General features: G+C 38.8%; 1 protein-coding gene across 1 annotated transcript; it reads right to left on the bottom strand.

Annotated features, from left to right (window-relative positions):
* Positions 1–16,960: 16,960 nt before the first annotated feature.
* LOC132369943 (E3 ubiquitin-protein ligase RNF113A-like) lies at positions 16,961–17,982 on the bottom strand. Its single transcript, XM_059929658.1, has one exon. It carries the CDS (start codon positions 17,962–17,964, stop codon positions 16,963–16,965), a length of 1,002 nt encoding a protein of 333 aa, XP_059785641.1. The 5' UTR covers positions 17,965–17,982; the 3' UTR covers positions 16,961–16,962.
* Between the last annotated feature and the right edge of the window lie 2,466 nt (positions 17,983–20,448).

Genomic DNA, 20,448 nt, shown 5'->3' with positions numbered 1-20,448 from the left:
TTGTCTGTCTCATATTTCAGTTTTATTGCCCCTCTTTCACTGCCCATGGTGCTGAATTATGATGAGACCCAGACTTAGTTTAACCTTAGCTATTTCCTGACCTCCACACCTTCTTTTAAGGTGGATAATGACGCAGTTTACTTCTTTCACTGCAGTCATGACTATTACTAAATTTTTTACAATAGTCACATCTAATTTCTTATTACGCTTCCCCTTCACCAATGCACTGGGCAATGTGTCTGGCAGGAAAAGTACAGGCAGTATCTCTGGCTAAAATAACATCAAAGGGCATAGCTAAGACCCAGTAAGTGTACTTATTTAATCAGAGAAGTATGCTGGGATGGTTCAGAATGCTCATGGATGGCCTTCTTCTCTGCAGAGACCAGCCTAGGCTGGACATGGGTTCCAATTCTCATTCTAAATTTACTAGTTATATTGCCTAAAGGCAATTACCTAATCTTAGTTTGATTTGCTCATCTGTCATTTGAGGGACTAGCAATAGCTATCTCATAGGATTTTTCTAAGTATATGAGATAACATAAAAAGTTTAACACAGAGCCTGGCATAGATGTTCAATTAATGCTGGTTTCCTTCCCTTCTTTGAGCAGCAGTGGATGCTGTCTTAATGCTCCTGAGAGACATTGGTAATTCTTGATTACAAGGTTAGGAGTCTAGGTTCTTTTCTTGTATTTTTCAAATGAAATTATTTCAAGTTACAGCAGATCTAAGATCTGCTATTTGGGTTTTCTAAAGAAAGCATATAGTAGTGAGGGAAAATTTTTATTTGAGAAAAAGCTCTATATCATCTGGGTTGAGAAACAAGGTAAGACAGCAGGTCAGGACTTCCCTGGCGGTCCAGTGGTTAGGACTCCATGCTTCCACTGTAGGGGGCACCGGTTCGATCCCTGGTCGGGGAACTAAGATCCTGTATGCCGCACATGGTGCGGCCAAAAATAAAAATAAAAAAAAGACAAAAAGACCTAACAGGTCAAACAGTGGTGGCAGATACAAGCTGAATGACATCAGCATATGCTCAACAATGTGAGTGCATCTGAGATTGTAATGATCAGTCAGTCCCTGGTGGTGGTACTGGTGGTGTTTCTAAGAAGCAGCTACTCCAGTGACTGAGAGGGTTGAGATGGAGCTTGCACTTTGAACTAGGCCTAAATCAGTTTCTGTCTCCACCAAATAGGCTGATTTCTGGAGGAGCTCAAGTAGTTGGGAATATGGGTGCTGGGCGGAGGTGGGGGGCAGCAAGTCAAAGGCTGAGTTTCACAGACTGGGACAAATGCGCCTGTGTGTGGGTGTGTTGGAAGGACACATAATGTCTTATGCCTCAGACATTCTAGAAATCTTCAGCACTCACAGGAAATACAGTGTCCTGGTTAAGGGCTCCAGCATTGGAGATGGACAGACTGGTGTTCAAATCTCAGCTCTACCACTTGTTTTGTCAAATGCACTTAATAGGAAATCCACCTCAGATTGGATTTTTAGATAAGACTATTTATTGTCTCACACATCAAGAAATACAGAGGCAAGGTAGGCTGCAAGCCTACTGTGTCAGGACTCTGGCTCCACCTCTGTGATCTCTTTGTTCTGTCCTTCCCAAGCAGTTGGCTTAATTTTCAAGAGGGTAGAAAGGTGGCAGCAGTGATTCTGGGTACCACATACTCTCCAGAAGAAAAAGGTAGACTAGTTTATTTCTCTATCTCTTCTGTAGGAGTGATAACACCTTTCCTAAAAGCCTCACAGAAAACTTCTCTTTTCATTTGACAGAATAGGCTTATATGCCCATTTCTAAACCAATCATGACAGGGGAACAAGATTACTGTGATGAACTTAGGCTAAAAATTTTCCAGTCTGGGGGCCTGAGATAAGGATCACACTGAAAAATTTGAGGGAGGAGTGTGTACCTGAACAAAGTTGTTTCTCTGTTAGAAAAGAAGAGATAGACAGCCAACAGTATACATTATAATTTGTTACCTCCTTTGAGTTTCAAATTTTCCATCAGTATCATATTCATATGTTACATTCAGAAAATATTAAATAAAATAATGTATGTAAAGCACTCAGCATGATACCTGTTTACAGAGTAAACATTTAGTAAAGTGGCAGATGAACTTGGCAATTGACATACCACAATTACTGGCTGCAAGATTGATTCAAAGCTCTTACTGCTTTACGTGACTCTTCGTGAGAAACTTTTGTTTGTTGGAAGATTTTTAATCACAGTTTCAATTTCAGTGCTTGTGATTGGTCTATTTGTATTTTCTATTTCTTCCTGGTTCAGTCTTGGAAGGTTGTGCTTTTCTAAGAATTTGTCCATGTTTCCAGGTTGTCCATTTTATTGGCATAGAGTTACGTGTAGTAACGCATGATCCTTTGTATTTCTGCAGTGTCAGTTGTTTCTTCTCCTTTTTCATTTGTAATTCTGTCGATTTGAGTCTTCTCCCTTTTTTTTGTTGAAGAGTCTGGCTAATGGTCTATCAATTTTGTTTATCTTCTCAAAGAACCAGCTTTTAGTTTTATTGATCTTTGCTATTGTTTCCTTCATTTCTTTTCCATTTATTTCTGATCTGATCTTTATGATTTCTTTCCTTCTGCTAACGTTGGGGTTTTTTTGTTCTTCTTTCTCTAATTACTTTAGGTGTAATGTTAGGTTGTTTATTTCAGATTTTTCTTGTTTCTTGAGGTAGGATTGTATTGCTCTAAACTTCCCTCTTAGAACTGCTTTTGCTTCATCCCATAGGTTTTGGGTTGTTACGATTTCATTGTCATTTGTTTCTAGGTATTTTTTGATTTCCTCTTTGATTTCTTCAGTGATCTCTTGATTATTTAGTAGCATATTGTTTAGCCTCCATGTGTTTGTATCTTTTACAGTTTTTTTCCTGTAATCAATATCTAGTCTCATAGTGTTGTGGTCAGTAAAGGTACTTGATACGATTTCAATTTTCTTAAATTTACCAAGGCTTCATTTGTGACCAAAGATATGATCTATCCTGGAGAATGTCCCCTGAATACTTGAGAAGAAAGTGTATTCTGTTGTTTTTGGATGGAATGTCCTATAAATATCTATTAAGCCCATCTTGTTTCATGTGTCATTTAAAGCTTGTGTTTCCTTATTTATTTTCATTTTGGATGATCTGTCCATTAGTGAAAGTGGGGTGTTAAAGTCCCCTGCTATTATTGTGTTACTGTCGATTTCCCCTTTTATGGCTGTTAACCTTTGCCTTATGTATTGAGGTGCTCCTATGTTTGGTGCATAAATATTTGCAATTGTTATCTCTTCTTCTTGGATTGATCCCTTGATCATTATGTAGTGTCCTTCTTTGTCTCTTGTAATAGCCTTTATGTTAAAGTCTATTTTGTCTGATATGAGGGTTGCTACTCCAGCTTTCTTCTGATTTCCATTGTCATGGAATGTCTTTTTCCATCCCCTCACTTTTAGTCTGTATGTGTCCCTAGGTCTGAAGTGGGTCTCTTGTAGACAGCATATGTACAGGTCTTGTTTTTGTATCCATTCAGCCAGTCTATGTCTTTTGGTTGGAGCATTTAATCCATTTACATATAAGGTAGTTATCTATATGTATGTTTCTATTACCATTTTCTTAATTGTTTTGGGTTTGTTATTGTAGGTCTTTTCCTTCTCTTGTGTTTCCTGCCTAGAGAAGTTTCTTTAGCATTTGTCATAAAGCTGGTTTGGTGGTGCTGAATTCTCTTAACATTTGCTTATCTGTAAAGATTTTAATTTCTCCATCAAATCTAAATGAGATCCTTGCTGAGTAGAGTATTCTTGGTTGTAGGCTTTTCCTTTTCTTCACTTTAAATATGCCCTGCCACTCCCTTCTGGCTTGCAGAGTTTCTGCTGAAAAATCAGCTGTTATGCTCATGGGGATTCGCTTTTATGTTATTTGTTGCTTTTCCCTTGCTGCTTTTTATATTTTTTCTTTGTATTTAATTTTTGATCGTTTCATTCATATGTGTCTCAGTGTGTTCCTCTTTGGGTTTATCCTGTATGGGACTCTCTGCGCTTCCTGGGCTTGATTGACTCTTTCCTTTCCCATGTTAGGGAAATTTTGACTATAATCTCTTCAAATATTTTCTCAGTCCCTTTCTTTTTCTCTTCTTCTTCTGGGACCCTTATAATTCTAATGTTGGTGCATTTAATGTTGTCCCAGATGTCTCTGAGACTGTCCTCAATTCTTCTCATTCTTTTTTCTTTATTTTGCTCTGCAGTAGTTATTTTCACTATTTTATCTTCCAGGTCACTTATCTGTTCTTCTGCCTCAGTTATTCTGCTATTGATTCCTTCTAGAGTATTTTTAATTTCAGTTATTGTGTTGTTCATCACTGTTTGTTTGCTCTTTAGTTCTTCTAGATCCTTGTTAAATGTTTCTTGTGTTTTGTCCATTCTGTTCCCAAGATTTTGGATCATCTTTACTATCATTACATCTTTACTATCATTACTTTACTCATTACTCTGAATTCTTTTTCAGGGAGGTTGCCTATTTTTTCTTCATTTTTTGGTCTTGCAGTTTTTTACCTTGCTGCTTCATCTGTAACAAATTTTTTTTGTCGTTTCATTATTATTATTTTTTTTGATGGGTGGTGCTGTATTCCTGTCTTACTGGTTGTTTGGCCTGAGGTGTCCAGCACTGGAGTTTGCAGGCAGTTGGATAGAGCCAGGTCTTGGTGCTGAGATTAGGACCTCCCGGAGGCCTCACTCCAATTAATATTTCCTGGGGTTTGAGGTTCTCTGTTAGTCCAGTGGTTTGGACTCAGAGCTCCCACCACAGGAGCTTGAGCCCGACCTCCAGCCTGGGAACCAAGGTCCCACAAGCCAGCTCCTGGGGGTTCCTCCCATCCCCTTAGGTGTCTGTGGTTCCCCACCGGTGCCTGGTAGGTGCCCTAGCTGTGCCAAGACACAAATTCTGCGTCCTCCTAGTCCACCATCTTTACTCCCCCCACCAGTGACATTTAGAATAGGATACAAACTTTGCACAGATAGCATGGAAGAGCAGGGAGCATGGTTTATATGCATTTGATTAGTTCTTTTATAGTTAATTACTCCTTTATGAAATGTGTGGAATGTGGATTCATTCCTGCCTAGTAAAAGGCAGAATGAATCCCTATTTACCGTTTTATCTAGAGCAATTTTATCAGCACATAATGGGGACTGTGCTCTGATATTAACTGTCTCTTGAAGGACTTGGCTATTCTTACAATTAAAAGTCAACCCTTGGCTTCCCTGGTGGCACAGTGGTTGAGAATCTGCCTGCTAATGCAGGGGACACGGGTTCAAGCCCTGGTCTGGGAAGATCCCACATGCCGCGGAGCAGCTAGGCCCGTGAGCCACAACTACTGAGCCTGTGCGTCTGGAGCCTGTGCTCCGCAGCAGGAGAGGCTGCGATAGTGAGAGGCCCGCGCACCACAATGAAGAGTGGCCTCCACTTGCCGCAACTAGAGAAAGCCCTTGCACAGAAACGAAGACCCAACACAGCCAAAAAAAAAAAAAAAGTCAACCCTTACTCCTTTTTAAAAAACAAGTAGGACAATTACTTTTTTAAAAAGCTTTGCAGAGTGGTAGAATATTGTGGTGGTTGAATCCATTAATTCTAGCAGAAGATTGCCTTGATTCAAATACCAGCTACTCTACTATCTGTGCCACTTTTGCTGCTGTTAAATCACTTCCCTCCACCATAAAATGGAGATAGTCATAATGATGATTTCTTGGGGCTGTTTGGAAAATTAAATGATTATTATATATAGTGCCTCAGAAAAAGCCTTGGGTCAAGGGAATCATCACTCCATTAGAGTTAGTTGTGATCAAGTGTTGGCAAAGATATGGAAAAATTGGAAGATTTACACACTGAGTATGAGAATGCAAAATGGTGCAGCTGCTATGAAATGCAGTATGGAGGTTCATAAAAAAATTAAAAATAGAGCTACTATTTGATCCAGAAATCCCATGTCTGGGTATATATACAAAAGAATTGAAATCAGGATCTCAAAGAGATATTAGCACTCCCTTGTTCATTGTGGCACTGTTTATACTAGCCAAGATGTGGAAACAACCTACATGTTCATCAAAAGATGAATGGGTAAAGAAATGCGCTAAATACATTCAATGGAATACTATTTAACCTTAAAAAAGCAAGGAAATTCTGCAATATGGGACAACACGGATGGACCTTGAGAACATTATACTCAGTGAAATAAGTCAGACACAGAAAGACAAGTACCACATAACTCCCCTTAAATGAAGTATCTAAAATGTAAAACTCACAAAATCAATGACTGGATGGTGATTACCAGGGGCTGAGGGAGAGGGAAGTGGGGAATTATTAATCAACAGGCATAAACTTTCAGTTAAGAAAGATAACTAAGCTTTAGAGATATGCTGTACAACATTGTATATATCTTTATAGTCAACAATAATGTTTTACACATGAAATTTGTTAAGAGGATAGATTTCATGGTAAGTGTTCTTGCCACAAAAAAAAAAGTAAAAGTTATCTTAAACCCTATTTGTCAAATATAGTAACAGTGGAACATTTAGGGGAAGGCAGAGATATCCACTAAATGCATGTATTTTTAAAAAAGACTCCACCAAACAAATCAATGTTAATATCCTCCATCATAGAGGGAGAATAATTTCTATGAAGCATTTTCAAAAAGTCTGATCATTTAACTTCAACTCATTACTGTTTTTTTTTTTTTTTTATATAAATTAATTTATTTATTTTTGGCTGTGTTGGGTCCTCGCCTCTGTGCGAGGGCTCCCTCTAGCCGCGGCAAGCGGGGCCACTCTTCATCGCGGTGCGCGGGCCTCTCACTGTCTCGGCCTCTCCCATTGCGGAGCACAGGCTCCAGACGTGCAGGCTCAGTAGCTGTGGCTCACGGGCCCAGTTGCTCCGCGGCATGTGGGATCTTCCCAGACCAGGGCTTGAACCCGTGTCCCCTGCATTGGCAGGCGGATTCTCAACCACTGCACCACCAGGGAAGCCCTCATTACTGTTTTTGTTGTAACAAATATGTAGAGATATTCTATATTTTTTTATTAAAAATAATTTTTATTGGAGTGTAATTGCTTTACAATGTTGTGTTAGTTTCTGCTGTACAACAAAGTGAATCAGCTATATGTATACATATATCCCCTCCCTCTTGGACCTCCCTCCCATCCCCCATCCCACCCATCTAGGTCATCACAGAGCACCAAGCTGAGCTCCCTGTGCTATACTGCATCTTCCCACTAGCTATCTATCTTATGCATGGTAGTGTGTTTATGTCAAACCTAATCTCCCAATTCATCTCACCCTCCCTTTCCCCCACCGTGTCCACACGTCCATTCTCTATGTTTGCATCTGTATTCCTGCCCTGAATATAGGTTCATCTGTACTATTTTTCTAGATTCCACACATGTGCATTAATATATGATATTTGTTTTTTTCTGTCTGACTTACTTCACTCCGTATGACAGACTCTAGGTCCATTGACAGCTCTACAAATGACCCAATTTCATTTCTTTTTATGGCTGAGTAATATTTCATTGTATATATGTACCACATCTTCTTTATCCATTCATCTGTCAATGGACATTTAGGTTGTTTCCATGACCTGGCTATTGTAAATAGTGCTGCAGTGAATGTTGGGGTACATGTGTCTTTTTGAATTATGGTTTTCTCAGGGTATATGCCCAGTAGTGGGATTGCTGGGTCATATGGTAGTTCTATTTTTAGTTTTTTAAGCAACCTCCATAGTATTCTCTGTAATGGTTGTACCAATTTATATTCCTACAAACAGCGTAAGAGGGTTCCATTTTCTCCACACCCTCTCCAGCATTTATTGTCTGTAGATTTTCTGATGATGGCCATTCTGTCAGGTGAGATATTCTTTAAATGAAACAGTTAGCTGTGATAATCATTATTATCACATTACTCTTTTGTAGGCTTTTGGTATTTCTGGATATATGATGCCACTCAGATTTTAGTATCAGTATGACCTTTTATATTGAACTGCATATTTTTCTCAGCAGCATTTTCATATCTTTTCTTCTTTGTCCTTGCAGCAATCTGTCAGCTAGGTAAACTAATTACCTGCACCTCTATTATAGTAATTATTTAACTCTACAACATTTTTCTAATGATTTGCCTACCTCCTCTACCAGTGGAAAACTCCCATGAGTGCAATGTATCAGTCAGGAATGCAATTAGCTGTCAGTAACAAATACCCCAAGTAACAGAAGCTTAAACCATAATGATGTATATTATTTATTTAGTAAAAAGTTTTGAAGTAATATCCAGTGGCTCAATGATAGTATAAAAGGCCCAAGATTTTTCCATCATCCTGAGTGGAATTGATTCATCAACCTTGTGTTTGTGAGCTCATGGCCACAATATGGCTGCCACAGTTCCAGGTACTGTGTCTCTAGCATTCCAAGCAGGAAAGAGGGGAGTATGTGGGGAAAAGGTCTCCTTGTGAGTGAAGAAAATTTCTTACAGAAGCTCACTTGATGATCTCTTATGCCTTATTTACCAGAACTGGATGACGTAGACACTCCTAGTTTCAAGAGAGGCTAGAAAAGAGAATATTGTGCAAAGGGGATGAGAATTGTCATGATTTGCTCAGAAAAATCATGATTTGTCTTTTGGAGCTGGGTGGATTGATGCCTGAACAAAATAGGGTTTTTTCTGCCTCCCCCCCCTTTCCTTTCTTCCTTCTTTTCTCCCACCCTTCTTCCCTTCCTTCCTTCCTTCCTTCCTTTCATTCTCCCTTTCTTCCTCTCTTCCTTCTTTTTTTAAATCTGGAAAGACTGTGGAGCAGAAGGGCCAGTGGTGGCAGGAAAGGAATCTAATAATGTCATTCACAGGCATGGTAGTCCCTGATTCATTTTTTAGAAACTCATGAGCCTGACCAAAAAAATACATGAGTATTAGAATAAATGAAACTTTCTTTGACAGATAAACTGAGGCTCAGAGAGTAGAAAGTATATTTTTCCTAAGACCACACAACTAATTAGAAGAATAAGTGGAACTTTAACTTACCTGTGCTGACTTCTGGCCTGGAGTTCTTCCTGGTTTTTTGTCTTATTACTTATAGAAAAATTAATGCAGCATGTTTTCTTTCTATTTGTTGGCTGTTTGATAGAATGGCTTAACTTAAAGAAGGTAAGTGTTTCTCCTGGGACTTAAGAGATAGAACGTTTAAATGTTTCCCCTAATAAGAATCAATCGACGATGCCCCTCTTTGGATGATTTACAATTATGGAGTAAGATTACTGGCATGTAATAAATTGTAATTCAAAGCCACACTGACCTGTACTTTTTAATCTACTTACTAGTATTATTAAATATGAAGTAGAAATACTTTAGAACTTAAAGAACTGATATTGAGACTCATTATGTGCCAGACATAGAGCTAGCCATTTGAAATATAACTTAGATATTATTCTCTTCATTTTGCTGTTGAGGAAACTGAGGATTATGGAAATTGTGACTTGCTAAACATTGTAAAGCTATAAAGTGGCAGAGTTGGGATTCAAATCTGGCAAAGCTGGACTTTAAAACTTGTGTTTTTCACACTGTCTCAAACTCCTGTCCAGTGCTTGAGTACTATAATAATTATATTTTAACCAGTACCCACTGTGTACTAAAAAGCCCTTAGTAGTTAGATAGGGAAATAGTATATGTCTGAATAATTTTTTGCTTCTAAGTCGTTTGGGAATTAGCATTTTAGTATTTTGCATGTAAAAAATGTTTTATGTGTTTTATAGACTGAAAAGTTTCATGTAACTATCGATTATCATTATCTTTATGTTAGAATTCAGGTTGCTTTCTTGGAATTTCAACGTAGGCCTTTAAAAAAACTTTGTACGGCATTTTGAATTTTTCCGTACTAACATAAAGAAGTAAACATGCATTATAAGTTGTTTAAAGATTCCAGCAGCTATTATGCATCATAATGTGTACTGAAGTTAATTCTAAAGCATATCTATAGCTCATTTTATTGCTATGGCACCTTGTTTATAGTATAGTATATTTATGGGTTAGAATACCTTTAAATATTCTGGCCTTATGTAGTTGTTTTTTTCTTTCCTCATAAAATTTTAAAAGGACACAATGTTTTAAGAAACACTGTACTTGAGGTGCAAAGCTGTTTTATTATTTTGTTACAAGTTAGCTTTTTTCATAATCCTTAGTTTTTAGCTTGTAGAGAGTTGGTTCACAAACTGGCCCCCATACGTGGAGGGCAAGGGAGACTGAAAAAAGAGGCAGACCACTCCAGATTGGTAGGTGGAAGTTTTAATAAGCAAGGGAAATTACTTACGAGGCTTGTCTTGGGCGTCCACAAGACAAGTAGATCTCTCACCAGCCAGGCATCATCTTAAAAGTTTATATAGAGGCCTTAACTGGGTTCAGTCACATATCTGGTCCAGACGGTCTCAACAACATCTTGTTCTCTCGAGGCAGAGAGAATGGGCAGAACATACATTGCAAGGACAGGGGAGGGGGTGAGGAGGAGCTTCCAGTTACCTGGGTCCAGCTCTCCAGTCAACCAGCAGTCACGTCTTCTCAATGATCTCCCCCAACATAGGGGTTTATAGTAAGAATAAGATAAGTACTACATTAAATTTTAAAACTTTATGTACATATTTTTATCTAACACATATAATAATTAGTCCTATGATACTGCTATTACACTGGGGTACCTCTTCACATATTGAAAGTTTCCTGTTAGGAGACAACTCTCCATAGGTCACTTGCATTTCTGAAAATTTTATGAGCAAAAGCATTGGCTACCTTTGTCCTGGACTATCTTTTCAAGGATGCTTGTACAGTAAGTCCCCCACATACAAACAAGTTCCTTTCCGAGAACGCGCTCATAAGTCCACTTTGTTTGTAAGTCCAACAGGGTTAACCTAGGTACCCAAGTATACACAATCTGCTATATGGTACTGTACTGTAATAGGCTTATAATATTTTCACACAAATAATACATAAAAAACAAACACATAAAATAAAGAAAACATTTTAAATCTTACAGTACAATACATTGAAAAGCACAGTAGTACAGTACAACAGCTGGTGTACAGGAGCTGGCATCGAGTGAACAGGCAAGAAGAGTTACTGACTGGAGGAGGGAGAGGAGGTGGGAGATGGTAGAGCTGAAGGATCATCAGCAATAAGGGACGGAGGGCAAGCTGCAATTTCACTCATGTCTGACGTTGATGGAATGTACGTTCACATCTTTGAAAGCTTGCAACTTGAAGGTTCACATGTAGAGGACTTACTGAATAGCAATCAGCCTTGGAAGATAGCTCTAATGTCTCCTTCTGGAGCAAGGGACAGATTTGCCTACAGACTTGAAACAGAGAGATAGTATATAGAGCATGGGCCAAGCGGTCTTCTGCTCATTACAGAAAATTAGGGCTCTGTAAGTCAGTATTAATCTCCTATAATACAACCTTCTTTTTATTGTCTTATGGGAACTAGGATTTTGGGAGCTGGCACAAGTGCTGATACTCTGGCTACTTTTATTATCATGAGTAATAGGTCTTTTATTTCTGACCCAGGAATCTCATGTGTTCTGTTAGCATACGTGAAACTGGCAAGCTACATTGTTAGCTTATAAATAGAATAAAATCTCAGACCCTTCATAGCTTTTGACTAAAGTATGCAAATTAAGTATCTTGGACCTACCACCTAGATTAGCAATTTTAATACACGCTAACTCAAAATTTTTAAGATTTTGAAGAGGATTTAAGCTTCAGAATATTCCAGACTATTATAGTAAAAAGCCATCAAAGATGTTAAAATGTCATCATATTTCCACCAGATTTAAAAAATAAAATGGTTGAAACATTACAAATAAAGTTGAATTCTACTTTGTCCTTTCTCAGAACACTGCTTTTCTCTTCTTCCCTGGAGGCAATTACCATCTTGATTTTGGTGTGTGTCCTTACAGTCCATGATTTAATACTTTCACTATATATATACAAAGATATGTAGTTCTAGTTTGTATTTTTAAAAAATTACATAATTTGTTTCATAGTGTATGATTTCTTAACGATCTTTTCTCACTCAACATTGTTTTTAGATCTAGTCTTGTTGATGCATATTGATCCCATTTATTAATTTTCTTCTGCTTCACTATATGAATATAACATATTTTATTCATCTAAACATCACTGATTAGGCATTTGGGTTGTTTCCAGTATTCTGATACTGCAAACAATGCTGTGATGAACATCTTTATGTCTTGGGACAATGAGGGCACCTTTCTCTTGGATGACTAATAGAATGTGGCAGGATTGACATGGTGCCAGTCTGGGCCTAAGAAAACAAGGCAAGCTCTACTTTTGCTCTTTGGAGGAAGCCAGCTACTATGTAAGAGATCCAGCTACTCTGAGACTGCCGTGCTGTGAGGAAGTCCAATCTAGCTACGTGGAGAGGCCATGAGGAGAGAGAGATGTCCCTCTAGTCTCCCTGCTGTTCCAGCCATCCTAGCTGAAGTGCCAGACATATGTGTGAAGAAGTCACCTTTGACTTTCCAGCCATGGCAAATGTCACATGGAGTAGAGACAAGCTGTTTCCACTGGGGCCCTGCCAAAATCGCAGACTCAAAAGCAAAGAAATGATGACTAGTTTTGAACCACTAAGTTTAGATAATGAAAATACCCATTTTTCTCGTGGGCATTCTTTTCTTGTATTAATTAGAAAGTATTTTTATATACTATGGATACACGTTTCTAGTGTTTTTGTGAGGAAACTTGACTCATCAAGGTATAAACTCAAATGCTTTTATTTTTTTCATCAACTGCTACCAATTGTATTATGTTGAAGCCTCGTTTTCCACTAGGACAATATCTCAGCATCTGCATTACTTTTCAGCCGCATTCCATCATTAGAACAGACTCTTAGCATTTTCTAAGATTTATTCCTGAGTGTTTTAAAATCAAAGTCTCTTATTCGATTAAAAAATTCTCTAGGAACTTCCCTGGTGGCACAGTGGTTAAGAATCTGCCTGCCAATGCAGGGGGACACGGGTTCGAGCCCTGGTCCTGGAAGATCCCACATGTCATGGAACAACTAAGCCTGTGTGCCACAACTACTGAGCCTGCGCTCTAGAGCCCACGAACCACAACTACTGAGCCTGCGTGCTACAACTACTGAAGCCCACTCTCCTAGAGCCCGTGCTCCACAACAAGAGAAGCCAACGCAATGAGAAGCCCGTGCACCACAATGAAGAGTAGCCCCTGCTTGCCGCAACTAGAGAAAGAGCGCGCAGCAACGCAGCCAAAAAAAAAAAAAAATCCTCTAGATCTCCCTCCTAAATAGGTGGGACTTGCAGGGTAGGGGTTTGGAGCAGTATGTGTGGGTGCGTATGGGACACATGTAATCTCAACACACATGGGATGTTGGACAGGCAGGAGTGATGTGACGCAGATTCTGCCCTGCTTCATGCTCCTAAAGTGTTGAGGCTTAGTTCTTTCCTTGGTTGGCCTTAAATGGTGTTTGAGATTGATGTCTATGGACTCCATAGGGCAAGATAATGGTTCCCACAGATTCAGCTGATGATGGTCTCCTCTCAAGCAGCCTCTGAAGTCATTGTGGGTTCCTTTCATGATTGGCTATATCTTCCACTGATCCTCAATTGACAGCTTTACAGAATATTTCTTTGAACTGAGTGCCTGTTTGCTTTATGATGTAACCATCACCGGCAAGACTGTAGCCCCAAATCTGAGGAAACTGGAATGCAGGTTTGGGATCCAGGAGTCCTGACCTTCCTTCTTTTGTCCTGTGGGCTCCCACCATGCCATCACTCCCAATCGTCTCTTCTCCTACTCCACTAGTGCAAGGAAGATCATCAAGTTCAGTGGCTAAGTAAACATCCTACCAGAAGCAAAATATAAATATGACCTTCTTGCAGCCATCGTCAAACTTTACCAATCATTGTCTTGAGTGTTCCCTTGGTTCGGGGGAGAGGAAGCCCCTCCTTCCCTTCCCTTAGAGAGAGGGGAAAGAAGGAAAAATAGCCTCTATTTACAAACAAAAGACAACTTATAACTTCCTTTCATCCACATATAAATCAGAGGTTTAGGGGAAAGGTAGTGTCAGTTTTGTTGAAACTGCATCTCTCTGCAAGCTCTGAAGGGAGTGACAGCTGGAGGTTTCTGATCTTGAATGTGTGTTTCTTGGATCTGTTTTTCTCAGCCAAGTCTTGGTTTTCCTAACATCATCCTTTCATATAATTAATTCTTTGTTACATATGCTGCAAAGATCTATACCCAAACTGTGGGTTGACTTCTAATTTTGTTTATTGTGGCTTTGGTCTTACAGAAGTTTTAATTTTGATGTGGTCAAGTTTATGTATAACCAAAGAAATACTTCCATAAAGTCATAGAAGCATGTATTTTCCTTAATAACTGTAAAAGTTTGCTTTTTACATTAAGGTCTCTCATCCATCTGGAACTTACAAAAATTCATATATGATGTGATAAGGGGATATAATTTATTTTATATAGAAAGCCAGTTGTTCCAACACAATTTATGGAATGTCTATTCTTTTCCCAGGAATCTGAAATACCAGTTTTGTCTTATATCACATTTCCATATGTGTATAGCTCTGTTTCTAATATTTTTGTTTCCTTAGTATATTGGTCCTCTTTGAAGCAAAACAGTACTGTCTTCATTACTATGGCTTTATATATCCTAAGATCTAGCAAGGTAAGTCTCCCATCCTTTCTCCCAGAATAATTATGATTATTCTTGACCCTTTAGTCTTGCATATGAATTTTAGAATTGACATATAAGTTCTGTAAAAAACTATGTTATGATTTTGATTAGCACTGTATTTGGATTTATAGATTAATTTGGGTATGAACTAACTCTTTAATGTAAAAAAAAATGAAGTAGTTGCCTAGCAGTCTAAATGCATAAATGTTTCCATTTATCGTATAGCTAATATATCTTTCTTACTTGACAATATTTTTATGCAAAGCTTTATCTATTGTCATGGTCAATGCCTAACACAAAGCTTCTCTCAATAAATATTTGTGGAATTAATGAATGAACCATGTAGACATTTGTGCTAGATATTTTGTAACTTAGAATGTGTTTTGGGAACTCTACATCATTACCTATAAATTTTCCAAATTACAAAAATGTCCTTCATGATTTAGTTTGAGAATGTAGTCTTTCAACAAGAATGCCTAATTTGTAATTATTAAAGCTGCACTAAGTCTACATTTTGCATTTTGTGTGGTCCTATGTTAGTAATTATTGTATCATTTCTGCTTATTTGTTGAGGATGGTGGAGTGAGTTATATCTTCAGATTATATTTTTTAAATCCCTTATTGAAGTATGATTGATGTAAAAAATTTTTACATATTTAATAAACACAACTTGATGAGTTTGGAGATATACATCCATGAAACCACCATCACAATATATGCCATAAACATGTCCATCACCTCCAAAAGTTTCCTTCTGCCTTCTTTATTTGTAATAATAGTAATAAAGGCTGTGTCAATTTACATTCCCACTAACAGTGTACAAGACTTGCCTTTTCTCCACACCCTCCCAACACTTATCTCTTGTTTTTCATAATAGCTATTCCAACAGGTGTGAGGTGTGTCTCACTGTGGTCTTGATTTGTATTTTCCTGATGATTAGTGATACGGAGCACTTTTTCATATACCTGTTGGTCAGTTGTTCGTCATATCTATTCAGTTCCTTTACCCATTTTTAAATCAAATTGTTTTCTTTGCTATTGAGTAGTATGAGTTCCTTATGTATTTTGGATATTAACCCTTTTTAGATATATTTTCTCCCATTTAGTAGGTTATCTTTTTATTTTGTTGGTTGATTCCTTTGCTGTGAAGAAACTTTTTAGTTTGATGTAGTCCATTTATCTACTGCTGATTTTGTTGCATGTGCTTTTGGTGTCATATCTAAGAAATCATCATCAAAATTAATGTCAAAAAACTTTCCCCCTATGTTTTCTTCTAGGAGTTTTATGATTTCAGGTCTTCAATGCTTAAGTCTTTAATCCATTTTGAGTTGATTTTTGTGTATGGTAAGATAGGGGTCCAATTTCATTCTTTTGCATGTAGCTATTCAGTCTTCCAACACCATTTATTGCAAAGACTATCATTTTTCATTGTATATTCTTGGCTCTTTTGGTGTAAATTAATTAACCATATATGCATGGGTTTATTTCTGGGGTTTCTATTCTGTTCCAGTGATTTTTGTGTCTGTTCTTATACCAATACCATACTGTTTTGATTACTATAGCTTTGTACTATAGTTTGAAATCACGACATGCAATGCCTCCAGCTTTGTTCTTCTTTCTTAAGACTGCTTTGTCTATTTGGGTTCTTCTGTGGTTCCATACAAATTTTAGATTTGTTAATTCTATTCTGTGAAAAATGCCATTGGAAACTTGATAGGGATTGCATAGAATCTGTGGATCACTTTAGGTGGTATGGAGGTTTTAACAATAATTATTCTTCTGATCCTTGAGCATGGAATATCTTTCCACTTATTTGTGTCATCTTCAACTACTTTTATTAATGTCTTATTGTTTTCAGTGTACAGACCTTTCACCATTTTGGTTGAATTTATTCCTAAGTATTTTATTCTATTGATCGTATTTCAAATGGGATTGTTTGCTTAATGTCTCTTTCTGATAGTTCATTGTTAGTGTATAAAAATGTGACTGATTTTTGTATATTGATTTTCTATGCTTCAACTTCAGTGGATTCAGGACTGTCATAACAAAGTACCAACAACTGAGTGGCCCAGAACAATAGAAATTTATTATCTCACAGTTCTGTAGGCTAGAAGACAGATTAAGGTGCTGACAGGGCCATGCCCTCTCTGAAGGTACTAGGGAAGGACTTGTGTTTTTTTTTCCCCCAAAAACAACATTTATTTTGAGATATGAGAATAATGGGAAAATTAAGTAATGGGAATTGGACCCTCATCGGGGTCTTCTGGGAAATCAGAAGCACCACCCTCTTCTGCAGCTCTATGCTTCTTTAGTTTAGCAATCAATTCTTTCGCTGGATTGAAGATGCCACTGGTCTGCTGGTCACAGACATAGCAGCGCGGGGTGGTGCAGAAATGCTGCAGCGCACAGCTCTCGCAGAAATAATGCCTGCACTTGGTGACAACTGGGTTTTGGAAGGTCTGGCGACAGATGAAACACTTGAACGGTATTTCCTCCTCATCGCTTCCCACTTCATAGTTTTCATCCTCATGGACACCATAGCGACCCTCGTCAAGATCACGTTCGATCTGCCACCCATGTTTGTAATCTGAACGGTCATGGAGGAATTTGCAGCTGTCTCCAAAGCCGCAAAAGCCAGTCTCCTTGTAGTCCTTACAAATGTCGGGCTGGTAATCCCAGCGCACGGTGGCACGCAGATGCTCGGGAGCTCGGATGGGGCCTTTCCTCACCATCCCGGAGGAAGCATTGCCCATAGATGTATCCTTGGGCTTCATGTACTTGTGATAATTATTGATTCCCCGATAGATCTTGTCATCTTCCTTGCCCCTCAGCTCCTCCTGGATCTTCTGGCTGCGCTCAAAGATGGCTTGTGCGTCACGCTCCTTCTCTGTGTCTAGCTCGTAGACAGCAGTCGCCCCCATATCCTCTGGCCCCAGGGGTTTCCCTGAGCGAGTGGACTTATAGACCACGCCGAGACTCTCGGGCTCGTTCTCCTCCTCCTGGCTACTCTGGTCACCGTAAGCTGCCTTCTGTTTACCACTGCCAGGGGGCTTCTGTGTCATCGGATTGTGGGTCGTCCGCTTCTTTTCCGGGCAAACCACAGCGCTGCCTTCGTCACTGCTGCTGCTGTCGTCTCCGGACTCTTGGTGGCAGATCGGGCGCTTTCTGAGACCTGTAGCCCCTTTTCGCCCAAGCTTTTTGAAAAGAAAGGTGCACATCTGGTCTGTCATCTTTCCTGGAAAAAGTTGCTCTGCCGTTTTAAGAGTCTCGGGCTCCCAAACGGCTGTGGCCTGCTGGGTGGCGCGTGGCTTCTTCACGTCACTGCACGTAGTGCGCTCCGCCGCGAGTGGGTGCAAAATCGGTTGCGGAAAAAGGAGTGTCCATGGACACTGCGGGAGCACGAGTGGCCATAGTTCTTTGACTTGTGGTAGCATAGCTCCAATGTTCACATGGCTTTCTCCCTGTGTGTTTGTCTGTGTTTTCACATGGTGTTCTTTTTATCAGGACAACAGTCATATTGAATTAGGGACCCATCCTACTCCAGTTTGATCTCATCTTAACTAATTACATCAGCAATGATCCCATTTCCAAATCAGGTCACATTCGGAAGTAATGGGAGCTAGGGCTTCAACATATAAATTTGGGGGGGCGGGTGTGGGCAATTCAACCCATAGCACATCTGTTAGATCACCTGTTACAACTTATTATTATTAAATTAGTTTATTTACATGTCTTTATTCCTTAACTCCTCTGCAGAATATAAATTCTTTCAGGGGTTCCTCCTTAATCATTTAAAAAAAAAAAAAAAAATCCCAGTGCTTAGCACATTGCCTGATACAGAAGAAGGCAAAATTCTAGTTGTATGGCTATTTTAAGTGGTAGACTCTGATAATCTAAGGTCTGGGATTTTTATTCTCCCTTTATTATAATGACATCTAATATTTACCCCAAACTCTAGTTATTTGGTTGCCCCAAATAAGATATTACTTATTTTTTTTGGCAGGTAGTTGATACGGCTTTAATTAAATCTAATGGGACAATGTGATAGAGAGATTAAACCAGGCATTTCTTCATGCCATTTGGTGATCTGACCAAGGAAATCAGTCTTTAAAAATTCCTTAAGGCATTTTCATTTCATTTAATGATCAAATTAGAGATTGACATATTTAACCTCAATATCTTCTGTATTCTGTTACCTGCTTTAATTTGAATTTAGAAGTGATTGAGCACAGGAGGTCATTAGATGCATGACTGCACATTCTGGTTTTGTGAATTCATGTTCAAGTCTGATGCTTGAAAATCAGTTCACTGTAAGCTTTGGATATGAGACTGTAGTATGTATTTATCTTTCCCTTATGGTTACCCATCACCTGACCCATTTCTTCGTATGTTTGGGGGATCTCCCTTGTTCCCATTCTGAATCTTGTTGAGACGTTGAGATGCCTCCTACTACAGAAGCTGAAAATGCCCAGTCCTTACTTTCCTAGGCTTTATTGCAATTTAGGACTCTTGAGGAACTCTCTGGCTGCAGTGCTACAGGATGATCGGAAACTGCAGTAATAATGCTGGCAGTCAGTGCTTGGTAATACAGTGCTGTGTTTGGTGACAGAGCCAATGGTATCTTCCCCAGACCAATGATGTGGCATGTTTTGTATGTTGCTCCTGGCTGCAGATCTTCAACAGGGCTGCTGTGTTGCAATGCACACCATACATGGCTGGCCTTGAACCTGGTTCTTCAATCATCCTGGTGAGTCTGAGACATATGCTACCCTTTGAATAAATTCCTGGCCCCTATCATTCCCAGTCAATGATAACTTCTTCAATTTTCAACTAAAAACCTTGACAAGTTCAAGGATATTCAGTATTTAACTGATGTACCTATAATGAAATTTTAGATGTGTGGACCAAAATAAGTTGTTCAGTCTTACGTTTGTCATGAAGATTAGTCTTGTACATCAACTTCTATGCTGGCTTTGATTGATACTTTTTTTGTTCATTTTCTAAGTCTCATTTATTTTTCAATAAATATTTTTTGAGTGTCTGAGTGTTAGTTCCTATGGCTACCATAAGAAATTACCACACACTTGGTGGCTTAAAGCAATATAAATTTATTCTTTTATATTTCTGGAAGCCAGAAGTCCAGAATCAGTTTCACTGGGCTAAAGTCAAGGTGTTGGCAGGGCTGGTTCCTTCTGGAAGCTCTAGAGAATGTGTTCACACATCTTTTCTAGCTTCTGAAAGCTGCCTGCATTCCTTGGCTTGTGAGCCCTTCCTTGCATTATTCCAACCTCTTGCTTTTGATTTCACATTGCCTTCTCATATTCTGCAGTCAAATCTCCCCTTGCCTTCCTCTTATAAGGACATTTGTGATTATATTTAGGGCCCAGCCATATATCCAGGATAATCTTCCCATCTCAGGATCCTTAACTTAATCACATCTTCGGAGTTGCTTTTGCCATATAAGGTAGCATTCACAGCTTCCAGGGATTAGGACCTGGTTATCTTTGGGAGCTATTAGTCAGCCTAATACACTATGCTATGCGCTATGCATTGAGAATACAAGGTGAAAAAGATAAATGTTTCTTCTGTCCTTATGATGTTAGTGGGATACACACATTTAAGTAAAAATTACAGAAGTAATTCTGCAAGTTTACTTATGATAAGTGCTCGAAGGAGAAATACAAGATGGGATGGGAGAATATAATGGACTGACC

The sequence above is a fragment of the Balaenoptera ricei genome, chromosome 8, assembly GCF_028023285.1.
Source record: "Balaenoptera ricei isolate mBalRic1 chromosome 8, mBalRic1.hap2, whole genome shotgun sequence".
In the NCBI taxonomy this organism is placed as follows: domain Eukaryota; kingdom Metazoa; phylum Chordata; class Mammalia; order Artiodactyla; family Balaenopteridae; genus Balaenoptera; species Balaenoptera ricei.
Note: the sequence above shows the minus strand (reverse complement) of the source record. Positions and strands in the feature narration are given on the sequence as shown.